Here is a 14,174-nt window from a genome sequence, read left to right as displayed (position 1 = left end):
CTACTGTGCTGGGCACGTTTTCAGGGGTAGGATATTGAGATGCTGTGAAAAGTGGTATCTTAAAAAGTTTTCTGATAACTTTTGGCATGTAGGAATATAATTGTTTTTTAGTTAAGTTTTTTTTTTTTTAGATGTTGATAGACCTTTATTCATTTTTCATTTATTTATATGTGGTGCTGAGAATCGAACCCAGTGCTTCACACATGCGAAGCAAGCGCTCTACCACTGAGCCACAACTCCAGCCCCAGTTTTTTTTTTTTTTTTTTTTTTTTTTTTGTGTGCTGGGGATCAAACTAAGGGCCTTGTGCTTACAAGGCAAGCACTCTACCAACTGAGCTATCTCCCCAGCACCAGCCCCAGTTTTGTATTTCTTTCTAAAGCTTTAATTCTACTTATTTATCTTTATATCCTTTGGATTTTAGATACACAGACATCTGCAAACCCTTAACATTTTCAATTTCTTTTGCTGGATTTGATTTGCTGATAATGTTTTAAAGAACTTTTTGCATCTATGTTCATGTATGAATTATGGTTTTGAGTTTTGGTTGTGTTTTTTGTGTTTTCTGAAAGAGTGTGTCTAAAATGAGATTAATCTCTTATTAAATTTTTAGTAGAGAAGCCATTTAGGATTAGAGTTCATTTCTTCCTTTTTTTTTTTTTTTTTTTAAGTCTGTTTTGGCAAGTTGTATTTTTCTAGGAATTCATTGAGCTTTACATCAAATTTTTGCCTCAATTTTGACATAAAAATGTCGACCTTATTATTTTAAGTGACCACTCAGTTTGTAATGATGTCTTTTTCTCTTTCGACCTTGTTTTTTTGTTTTTTTTTTTTGCAGTACTGGGGATTGAACCCAGGGCCTTGTGCTTGCAAGGCAAGCACTGTACCAACTGAGCTATATCCCCAGCCCTCGTCCTTGTTTTTTTTGTGTGTGTTTTCTGTTTCCTTAATGTCTTATCAGTATTTGTCCTTTATACTGGTCTTTTAAAAGAAGCAGCTTTTGGCTTTGTTGGTCTAGTCTAGTGTATGTTTATTTTCCTATTTCAGTAATGGAGTTATTGCCTTTGGTGCCTCCGCCAGTGAAGTTCTTACTCCAGCAATCTGAGTCTTTTGACCCTCGCAGCTGCACCCTTCCCCACAGGAGTGCTTTTAGCCAAGGGGCTGCTCCCACAGGAGGGAATCACAGCCAGCTTTCAGGGACCTAAGATTTTAAATCTTGCTCTGATACTTGCTAGCTTGGAGAGTGTTCTTAAATTCCACATTAGCTTCCTCTTTAGTGAAGTGAAAGTGATAATTGCATTACCATATAGGTTCTTTATGATGATTAGAAGCTACTGCAGTGTTGAGAAAAATAATCCTTTAATCCCACATTACGATATTTTGTCTGGGTTTGAATTTTTTTTTTTTTTAACCATTTATGCTTTACAGAAGTTTTAAATTTCTGTTATAAGACATCAATCCTATTGGTAACATTTGTTGGCTTGAGGTTTGATTTTTTTTTTTTTTTTTTTTCCTTTCCTCTCCCCTAGTAGACTTAGGGATTCTAATATTGAAAACTTGCACAAATTCGTGTGGCACAAAGCCCTGGAAAAGTGACAACTGCAGATTGAGTAATCTATCCTACTGTGATAGCAGAGGGAAATTCTGGTCCCATAATTTCTCTTTTCCTTGGTGATGGACATAAATCAGTTGAAATGTATTTCTATACCATAGTTTAAGCTTCAATAAAAGTTTGCTTAATTAAAAAAAAGACACCAATTCTGTGTAGCTCTGAGTTTTTAAAACAATTAAACATAAACTATTGTCAGGTGTAATCAACTTCTTATTTTTCTAGATATTCTTTTGTATTTGTGTAAAATAATTATTCCTTGTGGCTTCTTTCTTTCTGCTGCCCAGGATTGGGTATTTATTTATTTATTTATTTATTTATTTCAGTGCTGGGATTGAACCCAGGGCCTTGTGCTTGCAAGGCAAGCACTCTACCAACTGAGCTATATCCCCAGCCCACAGGAATTTATTTTTTATTAGCAGAGAAGATGAAAAAAAAAGAGAAATAGTAGTGCTCTAGTTCAGGTATGCCTAATAAAAGCATAATGCAAGCCACACAGGTAATTTTAAACTTTTTAAGTAACCATATTATAAAAGTAAAAAGTAAAAAAATTGTTATGTAGCCACATTACAAATAGTAACAATTTTCAAGTAGCCACAGTATTAGTAAAAGATAGAATCAATATAAAATTATTAATAAGATATTTTATGTTCCTATTTTCATATTGTCTTTGAAATCTGGTGTATATTTTATATTTATGGCACATCCCAGTTTGGACTTGGCCACATTTCAAGTGCTCAGAAGTCATCACATTGGACATGCAACTCTAGTCCTATTTTAGTTTAGGGGTAAGCTTAACACTTAGATTTTTTTTTTTTACCTTACTCTTACTATATCACACTATTAAACTTTGTAATGTTGATGTGTAGTAGTGATCATTATTTCTTATACTGTTTTATACATAACCATATATAACTCATACTTAATGCAAGAAAAGTGTTTAAGCATATATTTAAAGGAAATAAAATTCTTTTTAATCAAAAGATTCAGAGATTAAGCTAGGTGTAGTGGCACATACCTGTAATCCCAGCTGCTCGGGAGGCTGAGGCAAGGAGGATCATGAGTTCAAACACAGCCTCAGCAATCTAGTGAGGCCCTAAGCAACTCAGTGAGACCTTGCCTCTAATAAAGTATAAAAAAGGACTGGGGATGTGGCTCAGTGGTTAAGTACCCCTGGTTCAATCCCTGCTACCAAAAAAAAAAAAAATTCAGATACTATAGTATTATAGTTATAAAAATACTGAAAATGAAATATAGTGTGTTTCTGGAAATTCTGGTGGTATAGTTAAATATATTTTAGTTAAACATAAATGCAAGAATTTTCTTTGCTGTGGACCTTTCCCTAGTGTTGAAAAGGGTAAAGTTTCTAACTGTGCAGTGAATCTTGTTGCTGTGGTTAGGTGGGATTACCATCCCTTGCCTATGGCTTTTATCAGTATCAATGAAGCTCGGTATTTGTCACCAGATCATTGCTAGTCAGTTGTGAGTTTTCTCCTTAGTGCTTTGGTCTGCACAGGGCTGTGTGGAGGCAGCAGGGAGCCTGGTGCTGACCAGGGATCTGTCAGATGAGGACAGGTTGCCAGCATCTGTGTTAGCCAGGGTTCAGCATCTGGAACTCTCAGTCTCCCTGTTCTTTGTGAAGTATGGGACCCTGAGCGACTGGAACATGCTGTTCTCTGCTGGGAAAGCACTGAACTCAAGAGGGCTTCACACCACTGGCAGGCCAGCGACCCCTTTACTTTCTAGAAATTCTGTTTTTCGGAAAGTTTTTTTTTTTTTTTTCCCCTGATGATTAAAAATAATGTATGCTCATTTTGAGTTAAACAGCGATTCCCAGAATAAAATGAGTTATATTAATTCTACTCCTAGACTTTACAGTGTGACATTTTGTGTTAAGGTTTTGTTTTCAACCCCTGCCTTATGGATGGCATCTTGTTGTCTGTTCAACACATGTCCTCCCTTCTTTGAACAGTGTATTATGCACATGTTTGCCCCTAAACTTAAAAAGTTCTTGGGAGATGTTTCAGTGACTGCAGGGATAGGACATGGAGCTAGGAAAGGTGAGGGTACTTGTCTGAGGTCACCCTTCCAGTAAATTCCAGGACTAAAACTTGCACTGGTCTAATGCCAAAGCCCATGTTTTTAATAGGAGACTACAGGTTAAACCCAGTTTTTCATTGAACTGACTTGATGCATGTTTTTGGCCTCCATTCATAGAAGCTAACTTGTGTTAGCTTAAGTAAGAGGTGATTCATTATTGGTGTGTAGGGCTGTCTTGTGGATCCTGCTCAGGAGAACCTAGATGAACCCAAAAAACAAAAACAAAAAAACCCAATTTGCAACAAAAGTTTCACTGGCCAACTCCTTCTTGGCCTTTTGTCTTTCTCTTACTAATGCCAGGGTGCCCTATTTTGAATTCATGTTGCCATTCACAGGGACATCCAGGACTTAATGGTAAAGGAACTTTATTCTGCCCCTCCTTTAAAGCTGCCAGGGAGGAAAGAAAAATATCTGTGAAACAAGGATTTTTCCAGAAGCATGAGGCTCAGATTTTGGAGGGAGAATGAGGAGAGACTGTCAACTGACCCTCAAGTTAGGAATGCTCGTCCGAGAAACACACGCAGTGGTCTTTGGAATCAGGACTCTGGAGCGCATTTTGAGAAAGCCAAGAGGACGTGATGCCCGGGATGCTAGTTGAAGAGAGTGTGGGTCCTTTTGCCTCATGCTGGCAGTGTGGGTGGGGAGGGGAACTGCTGCTGGAGGGAAAGGTTGGGAGAGGGTGGGTGTGGGTCTGCATGACTCTGCACAGGGCCCTGGCCACTTGTGGCCATGGAGCGCTGGAAGTGTATTTGGTCCAGTCTGAGATAGCTCCAGGTATGAAACATACCAGATACTGAAGATTTAGTATGAAAAAGAACCCAAATGCCCCAGTAATAATTTTTATATTGATTCCCTTTAATCAGATATTTGGATTGTTGATTTAAATAAAATATTAGAATTCACCTGTGGGATTTTGTTGTTGTTGTTCATTTTGTTGCTTAACAGACTTTATTTTTAGGTCAGTTTTAGGTTCATAGCAAATTTCGAGTGGAAAGTAGAGTTGTGTGTACCTTCTGCCTCCTCCACTGTGAGCTTCCAGCGACAGAGGTGAACATTTGTTAGAGCGGATGAACCTGCATCAACACAGCATTATCCCCACAGTCCATAGTTTATATTAGGGCCCACTCTGGTGTTGGTCGTTCTGTGGGTTTGGACAGATGTATAATGACATCTGTCCACCATTATAGTATTGTATAGAGCAGAGTCATTACCTGTCATATCCTTTGGGTACTGCCTGTTCATCCCAAACCCTGGCAGCCAGTTTACCTTTTTACTATCTTCATAGTTGTGGTTTCCACAGTGTCATATAGTTGGACTCATGTAGTATATATAGTCTTTTCAGATTGACTTTTTTCCCTTAGTAATATGTGTTTAAGGTTACTCCATTTCTTTTCATGGTTTGTTGGTCATTTCTTTTTAGTGTTGGATAATATTTCATTGTCTGGATGTACTGAAGTTGTTTATTCATTTAGCTACTGACATCTTGGTTGTCTCCAGGTTTTGGCAGTTATGAATAAGCTGCTATAAATATCTATGTGTAGGTTTTTGTGTCGATATAAAATTTCAGTCATTTGGTAGACTAAGGAGTGCAATTGGTAGATCATATGCTTTGTGTTTGTAAGAATTCTCCAAACTGTGATCCAAAGTGACAGCACCATTTTGAATTCTCTTCAGCAGTGAGTGAGAAATTCCTGTTGTTCCACCTTTTCATCAGCATCTTAGTTGTCATAGTTCTACATTTTGGTCATGTAGGTTTGTGTTGGTATTTTGTTGTTTTTCCTTGTGTGGTTTAATTATGCGGCTTATGTTTGTGGCTTGTGTTGTGTTCTCTTAGAGCTGGGGCAGACACCTCCAAAGATGAAAAGAAAAGAGAAGACAGGCAATATGTAGTTGAGAGGGAAGTGCATTGAGAGGAGGATAAGAGAAAGAGCAACGTGGTTTCCTAATGAAATAGTGCAGCCAAGAAGGAAAAAGTGATTAAAAAAAAAAAAAGAATAAAGAATTAGTGGAATAGAGTTTTCAGGTGTGGTGGGGTGGGACTAGGCGCATGTCTGGGGAAGGAGATTGGTAGTGGTGGAGGAGGAGAGAGGGGGCAGTTAGATGGGTGAGTTTCAGTGGGCCTGAAAAACATGCCAGTGGTTTTCCAAAAAGATTGTTAACCTTCTGTGCCTCCTTCAGCAGTGCTTCCTTTCTTGTGCAAGTCTCTGTTCCTCTGGGGCTCTGTACTGCATGAAAGTTCTCACATCTACTCCACTGCTTCCTGTCCTCTCAAGACCTTCCCAGGTTCCTCCTGGTAGGGCCAGGTGGCCTTGGTCTTTCCCTGTGCACTTTGATGCGAGTTTCTGTTCCTCCTTCCCTTGAACAGTGTTCCTGTATCTTGAATTAATGGGTGGTAAGTACTGAGGCAAGGGGAGGTAAAAGCCACTTAGTGGGATGGCACAGAAGTGTGGAACTGACCATTTCAGCTAGGCAAATTATGTGATGCGGTGACCCGTGACAGAGGGCCTTGTACATCATGCATGATGACTTGGAGATTGGTTCCTTTCAGGCAGTGGAACAGTGGAAGGGTCTAAGGCAGAGGTTCTCCTGTTCAATACTTGCATCATGAAAGATGGCTCCAGGGAGATAGAGGTCATGTGGGAGGCACCAGCAGCCAGCTAATCTAATTGGCATTTATAGAACACTGCACCCAACATCAGCAGTGTGTGTACACATTCTTTAACTAACATTGAAGATCTACCAAGATAGGTCATATTCTGAACCATTAAAGAAATCTCAATATATTTAGAAGATTAAGATTATATATTCTTCTCTGATGGACAGAACTATATTAGAAATCCATTACAGAAAGATATTTAGAAAACTGCAAATATTAGGAAATGAAACCATACTTTAAACAACCAACCAACAAGACAAAGAAAAAATCAGAAGGAAAATTAGAAAGTCTTTTGAACTGAAGGAGAATGGAAAACAGAACATATCAAAATTGTTAAATGCAGCCAAAGTAGTACTTACAGGAAAACTTACAGTCCTAACCACCCATATTGTACAAGAGAAAGGACTCAGTGACCTGCGTATTTCTACCTTGACATAGTAGAGAACAATTGTAGCCATTTGTACCTACAGTAACCCAGAGAATGGAAATAATAACACAAAAACAAAGCTAATAAGTAGAAAAAAACCTAAAATACATAAATTGATTAAATCAAAAGCTTATTCTTTTAAAATTCATCAAATTGATAAACCTTAAACCAGGACCAAAGATTTGAATAGATACCACACCACAGAAGTAAGAACTGACATAAGCAACATGAGATGCTTAACATTGTCAGTAGAGAAAAACAGTGAGGTAGTACCACTACACATTTTAACGGCTACAGATAAAACAACTGACCATGCTAAGGAGGTGGAGTAATTGTAACTCTCAGATACTGTTCTTTGGGAAAGGGTTGGCTTAAAAGTTGAACTCACACATAACATATGACTCAGCCATTCTATCCTTTGTATTTATGTAAGAGAACAAAAGTACATTTCTACACCAAGACTTGTATGTGAATGTTCATAGCTGCTGTTTATAACAGCCCAGACCACAAACAACCCAGATGTTCATCAGCAGAAGAGTGGATAACCAATGGTGCTCAGCATTAAAAGTAACAAACTCCCCTTGCATGTGTGAGAATGATCTCAAAATGATGATACCTGGCCTGGTGCAGTGGCAGGCACCTGCAGCCTGAGCTGTTCTAGAGCACTTGCATATCATCTGCAAGGTCCTGGATTCATACCCCCATATTGCAACAGACAGACAAAAGTTGTGCTGAGTGAAAGGAGGTGGACAAAAGGTCATCTATTTATGTACAGTTCTAGAATTTACTAAGTAATCTTAGTGACAGATGGTCCAGCTGGTGGTTATCTATGGACAGGGGTGGAGTTGGAGAAGGATTGCAGGATCTTGGGGTAATGGAAATGTTCCTTGTTTTAATTGTGGTAATGGCTTAATGAGGTGGACATCCATGAACACTTTTTAAATTGCATACTTCAGATATCTTCAGCTTATGGTACTTGTTATATTTTAGTCCAGTGATCAGTATTTTTAAAAGGAATCAATGGAATTCATATTTGCACCTCACATTTAGCCAGTTAGGAAAGTTACTAGGTAGGAGGTCAGTAGTAGTTGGGTTGAGTCAGATATCAGGTGTGTGGTGTTGTGATAACCCTTCTACTTACTTTGTTCTGGAAAGGGTATGGAGAGTGAAATTTTAGCCTTTTCAAGGACTAACTTCCCACTAGAGAAAATAATCAGGTCTTGAAAAGTTCTGTTTTTTGTTTGTTTGTTTGTTTGTTTTTTGGTACAGGGAATTGAGGCTAGCGGTGTTCTTCCACTGAGCCATATCCCCAGCCCTTTTTACTTTTTGAGACAGAACCTCTCTTAAGTTGCTGCAGCTGTCCTCAAACTTGGACTCCTCCTACCTCAACCTCCCAAGTTGTTGGGATTACAGGAGTGCACCATCATACTCTGTGTGTTCTGTTTTGTTTTGAGATGGGATCCTGCTATGCTAAGTTTGTCTCCAACCCTTGGGCTCAAGAGATCTTCTTGCCTTATCTTCCCAAGCAGGTAGAAACTACAGGCATGCCACCATGCAGACAAACCCTTCCTCTGTAGGCCATCTCATCTAGTTCCATGGCTTTAGGTAGCACGTGTACTGATGATGCCAAATTTATATCCATTTGTACCCTGTTGCTGGAGTATCTCATTCATGCAGAACAAAAACTTCACATTGGATGTTCTTAAACATCATGTGCACAGTATCCAAAGCAGGCTTCTGATTTTTGCCACTGTTCCAGCCTTCCCTCCTGCCTCTGGGTTGTTTATTATTGACTTGATCATTGCCCAGGGGTTTAAGCCCATTCCTCAGGACTCTTGAAGAGTCCCACCTTCAGCATCCCTGAGTCTGACTGCTTTCCTCCATGGCTTCCACGGAGCCTAAACCACCTTGTCTTCTTTCTGCACCTAGAACCGTCTACAGCAGCGTTTCTTACATCCTTGTCCCACCAGAGTTCATTTTTCACACAGCAAAATTTCTTTTTTTAAAATGGGAATTCCATCCATGCCCTTGTTTAAACCATAATAAGCTTGAGTGACCTTCCCCTTCCCTTGCTGTACTCCCTTGCTCTGGAAGCTCCACCCCTGTGGCATTGCTCTTTCCTTGAGCTTGCCCATTTGCACATGCTGTCCCCTTTGCCTGCTCATCTCCTAGATCGTCATTTCCTTTTCTCCTTAACATTTAGATCTTTGCTGTGCTCCTGCAAAAATACCAAAGGTATGTAGTAGTGTGCGTTTATAATCCCAGCTCCTCAGTAGGCTGAGGTAGGAGGATCCTTGAGACCACTAGTTCAAGGCCAGTCAAGCAACACAGCAAGACCCTGTCTCAAACAAACAACAACAACAAAGAAAACAAAGCAAAATCAATCGACAAACAAAAACCACCAAGAGAATGCCACTCTTGGGGCTGGGGTTGTGGCTCAGTGGCAGAGAACTTGCCTAGCATGTGTGAGATCCTGGGTTCAATCCTTAGCACCACATAAAAATTTAAAAAATAAAGGCATACTGTCCACTTACAATGTCAAAAAAATAATTTGAAAAAGGATGCCACTCTCCTAGTCCCATTCCACATCCTTACCAACTCTTTTTCTAATGGATGGCACCATGTGGCTTTGTCTTTCATTTGTTTAATGTCCCTTTAGAGCAAGAGCAGGTGCCCTGTGTTCTTTGCATTGCACCCTGGTGTAGAGTAGATAACCAGATGTTTTTGGATGTCTTCTTGGCCCAATACTCCACATGCTGACCCAGACAGTGGATGCTGTCCTTGACCTTTCTCCCGCTTTTATGACTTGCCTCTGCCTTGCCTCACCTCTGCCTTGCCTCACCTGTGCCTCCCCGGCTCCAGCAGTCTTACCATCTCCCTCTTGCTGGTTCCTCTGTCTTCTCATTACCTTCCCTGTCCCTTTCATCCCCTCCCATGCACACTTGTAGTTGGTCCTCAGCTCCCTGTCTCACCCTCCCCAACCACCTGGTCCGCTGCCTCATTGCTTGCTTGCCATAGTGCTCTTCTCCAAGGGTCTCCTTAAGTTACTTCCTCAAGAAGGCCCTCTCTGCCACCCTAAGTGAAAGGGTTCTGTACCCACCAGCAGCAGGCATTTTTTTCCTACTTTGTGTTTTTTTCCTTATCATTTGCCCCTATCCAGTGTTGTACATTTTTACTAATTTATTTATTATTTTGTCTTTTGAGGAGCATATTAGTTCCTCAAAGGCAGAGATCTTTGTTTATTCATCTCTGCCCCAGTGTCTGGGTAGTCATGATCTCCCAGTAAGTGTAAGTTGAGTACTCTGATTCAAGAAATCTGAAATCTGAAATGCTCCAGAATCTGAAACTTTTTGAGTGCCAACATGGCAGCTAGTAGGGTTTTCAAAATCTAACTTCAGGTGATGGGTCACAGTCAAAACTCAGGTGCACTTAAAAATATTATATAAAATTACTTTCAGTCTATGTGTATAAGGTGTATATGAAACAAATTTTTCATGAACATGAATTTTGGGGCTCTTTCTCAAGATATCTTACATGTATATAAGTATTCCAACCCTGAAAGTATCTGAAACACATCTAGATCCAAGCCTTTTGGATGAGGGACACTCTACCTATAATGGAAGAGTGATAAACATGTGGGCACAGAACCTGATGTTTCAAGGCCATGGTGGCTGTCAGTCATGGTGTCAGCCTGGGACTTTGGTTATAAAACCTAGCAGGACCCATGAGGTCTGATGATGGTAACTGTTCTGCTGGTGAAGTTTGTTTTCCAGGACTAAGGAAGAGAGATAGCTTTTCAAAGGGTTAAATTGGTGTGAGTTTTGAAACCATCATAATTTATATACTTCTCAGATCTGTTGGTCCAGAAAATGACATCTGCTTTCCCATATTCTGTGATTGGGGTCTGGGACCTATAAGGACATGATTGGCAGACATTGTTCAATTCTTTTCCAACATCCCCCACATACTAAATTATCCACTGAGCCAGGTTTGGTTAAACCCACAGAACTTTGTAGGGTGATAAGCCCACATAGTTTCAACCACTGTTTATAAAAGCATGTTAAGAATGTGAACGAGACATTTGCATTCATTATTTGTTTAGCCTCTTGGGCCAGTCATGCCAGTGCATACTCAATCCAATAGAACATTGGTGACAGTATGGAGAGAGAACCACAAGAGTAGGACTTGGCTGGGCACTGGAGGAGTTTCTGGGTGGAGCTGGAGCCTTTGTGAGAAACCACAGTAGCCTTGCTGTGGGTCTTGTTCTCCTTCATACTTGATACACTGCTACAGGGACCCTCCAGAAGACAGAACAGATCAAAGGGGTACTGTGGTAACCCTGCAGTGTGCTGTGGCTTTGAGCACAGAAAGGTAGTGCTGGCTCCTGTGCTTGACCTTGCCCACCTACTGCCCTGTGCCTCTGGAGTCTCTCCAGGACCTTCAGGTATTAGTCATCATGTGCACAGCAGTGCCATCTGTGTGAGGGCCTTCTTGGAGTTCTCTGATTTGGGTTAAAATCCTACCTGCCAGACATCCCCGCCTGTTGGCCTCAAGCCCATTTCCAAACTCCTGAGCCTTGGCTTCTTTTTCTCTGGGGGGCGGAGGTGGGGTGTGTGTTTCTCTAAAGCTTACTTTTACTTTTCAGAGAGGATGGTGGTAATCTTTTGAAAAGGATATAGGATAATCTTGCCTCTTCCTTCAACCTCTGTCCCTTCCTTCATCCTTCAGTTTAGGACCTGTTTGAAAAAAAGCAGCCATTGAAAGTGGGAAATTGGAACTGGATTCAGCATTATTATTGCAGAGCCTGGAAGGGGAGACTGGTCTTGGATGTATGGCTGCTATCGGGTTCTCTGTTGTTTGTCTGAGGTGGTCTGGAGTCAATTTCCAATTCAGCATGAAGCCCTTGGGTGCAGATGCCTTGGGGTAGTGACTTCAAGCCTTTTGATGAAGTGCCATTCTGGTGCTTTCTCATGGTCTGACCATGGCACTGACATTTTTCCTTAGGGGAAGTAACAAAGAAGTCTAGGCAGAGTTTTCTAATTCCTAATAAAATTTTTTTAATGGTGTTACTACTTTATTTCAAGTATTATGAGTTTCTGAAACACTAGGTTCAGTTTTATTTTACAAATTTTCTATTCTGTTTCTTTATATAAACAAATGTGCACTTATTTTAGACATATATATTTACACACACACATATATATATATATAAATATATACATATACATATATATATTTAACAACTTTGGCTTTGTGGATTAGGTTTTGAAAATAGAATTTTTTTTTCTGTTCCAGACTCCTTTTAGTTTTGGCATGAATCATAGGACACCACCCTACCCCGCTGGGGATTATTGTCTTCTGTGCAGAAGTGAACGGAAAGACCCTTCATTCTTAGAGAGTGGAGTTAAGACTGCGAGCAAATTGGCCCTTTCCATGGCTCCCAAGGGCAACAGCGTGCTGCACCTGCCGCTGTGGGTGTGCCCGGACTGCCGGAGGACTGTGGAGAAGGAGGAGAGGCACGGCGGCCTTGACCAGCCGGTGAGTGGCTGCCAGCGCAAGCAGGCTCATTGCCCTCTCTATGGGATGTGGGTTAACTGGCAGCAAGAGGAAAGGGCCTGCCACCTGCTTTGAGAGTGCTCCCTTCTGTACCATCTTCTGGCCTTTATTCCACCCTCCCATCCTTCACTGGCCACAGGTGCAGTAGGTGGTGGGCATCTGCCCTCCTTATCAGGACAGTCAGCAAGCTGGTGGTCCCCTGGCTGTTTTTGACTTCTTTAGTCTAGGCTCAGGATTTCTTTGGTGGTGCAGTTCCCTGAATAGCTGGTGGGCCTTTTGTGTGTTTAGTTCTAGACAATACCATGGGATGGTAACTCACCTGAAATTCTTCCTAGGATGCAATTCTCAAGCCTGGCCTTCCCCCTTTATTTCCCCCATGCCTCAGCTTATGGGAGGCTATCTTGAGGCCTTCGAAGTAGGATGGGGCCCTTCTTCTCATCTTGGACCTAGATGGAAGTCTTAGTGGGCCCTTGTTCTAAAAAAGCTTTGAGATCTACTCTTTAGGTTCTAGGAGTTGGCTTTTGCAACCATTTGAGACCCCACATCTCTTCCCAGTTTCTGCTTTCAAGCAACTAATTGTTTTCTGAGCTTTTTTTTTTCTTCTGATCCCTTGCCATATGTGGCCACTAAAAGGCAACAATCACTACCTTGCGTTTCCTAACCTGGGACTACTTTCCAGTTAGTCCTAGTGATAATCAAAGGAGTATTTGGCTACTGTGCCAGTGGCGGTTCATACCCTGAGCTTCACCTGCTTCTTTGCTTCTGTCACCCAGCTGTTCAGACAGGGACTCTTTGAGGGCAGTACCCTCAAAGTAGGCTTTAGTTGCTAAACCTTGGGCTTCATTGTTTACTAAACTAAAGGTAGATTCTCACTCAGCCCCCTCTTACAAGCCCATTTCCTGCATTATTTCTGTTCGTTAGACCTGTTTCTAACATGTATATTTCCCTTAATCATTTGTTTGTCATCATCTGTACTGGAATATAAGCTACATGAAGGCAGCTCTTTTTTTTTTTTTGTCAAGAGCAGCGCCTAGCCTGATGCATACTAGGTACTCAGAATATTTGAAGTAATGAGTAAGCAAATGATGAAAAAAGGAGTGAATGTACTGTGTGACCCTCATTACAGATTAAAATGAGAACACAGGTTCAACCCTCAGTAATGCACCTCTGGAAAGAGAGAGTTTAATAGTCAGTCTGAAGTTTTCTTCCTCTCAGATGTTGTGCTTTTATTGTTTTAAAAATTTGTTTGTTTGTTTGTTTTGGTGCTGGGAATTGAACCCCAGTGCTTTACAACTGAGCCACATTCCCAGCCACCTTCCACCCTGTGCTCTTTTGAGACAGGGTCTTGCTAAGTTGTTAAGGATCCTCCTGCTTCATCCTCCCAAGTCACTGGGGTTATAGGAATGCACCACCACACACAAAAAATGACACATTCTGTTGTCATTTTTCATGTGATAATTTTATGTGTCCACTTAAAAGTATTTGGTTTTTCCCTCATTTTTTAATTGGAAGACTGTTCAGTTTACTTATGTCAGTTTGTTTCGTATTCACTTCCAGTGTCTAAGTGTTCTAAGTCCTTCTACTGGCTTGTTTTTGGTTTTGTGTGTCTTGAACTTTGTCATCTCTCCTTCCTGTTTCAGCCCTGCTCTGGTATTTAGCCTGTCTATGCCCTTAGAAATGATACTGTTTCACATCATCAGTTGTGCAGTGGAGCCTCTTGTGCCCTGGCTGGCAGTTGTCCTGGTAACGATCATCTGTACAGCAAGGCTTTCTCCCCTCACCCAAAACAGCAACCACAGCCTCCGCAGAGGTGCAGTGCTGGCCTGCA

General features: G+C 41.0%; 1 protein-coding gene across 12 annotated transcripts in view; it reads left to right on the top strand.

Annotated features, from left to right (window-relative positions):
• Fam193a (family with sequence similarity 193 member A) overlaps window positions 1–14,174 on the top strand; it is a 139,545-nt gene that overhangs the window by 38,490 nt on the left and 86,881 nt on the right. For 10 of the 12 annotated variants that reach the window (XR_007110473.1, XR_007110470.1, XR_007110472.1 and 7 more), the window contains exon 2: window positions 12,086–12,328. The exons of the other annotated variants lie outside the window; for them this stretch is intronic. Coding sequence is in view for 3 of the 10 variants with exons in the window: in XM_047566136.1 (XP_047422092.1) it covers window positions 12,104–12,328 (225 nt within the window). In the remaining 7 variants the exon portion in view is untranslated. The remainder of the gene's footprint in view (window positions 1–12,085; window positions 12,329–14,174) is intronic. 12 annotated transcript variants of the gene reach the window in all.

The sequence above is a fragment of the Sciurus carolinensis genome, chromosome 10 (genome assembly GCF_902686445.1).
Source record: "Sciurus carolinensis chromosome 10, mSciCar1.2, whole genome shotgun sequence".
Lineage (NCBI taxonomy): Eukaryota > Metazoa > Chordata > Mammalia > Rodentia > Sciuridae > Sciurus > Sciurus carolinensis.
Note: the sequence above shows the minus strand (reverse complement) of the source record. Positions and strands in the feature narration are given on the sequence as shown.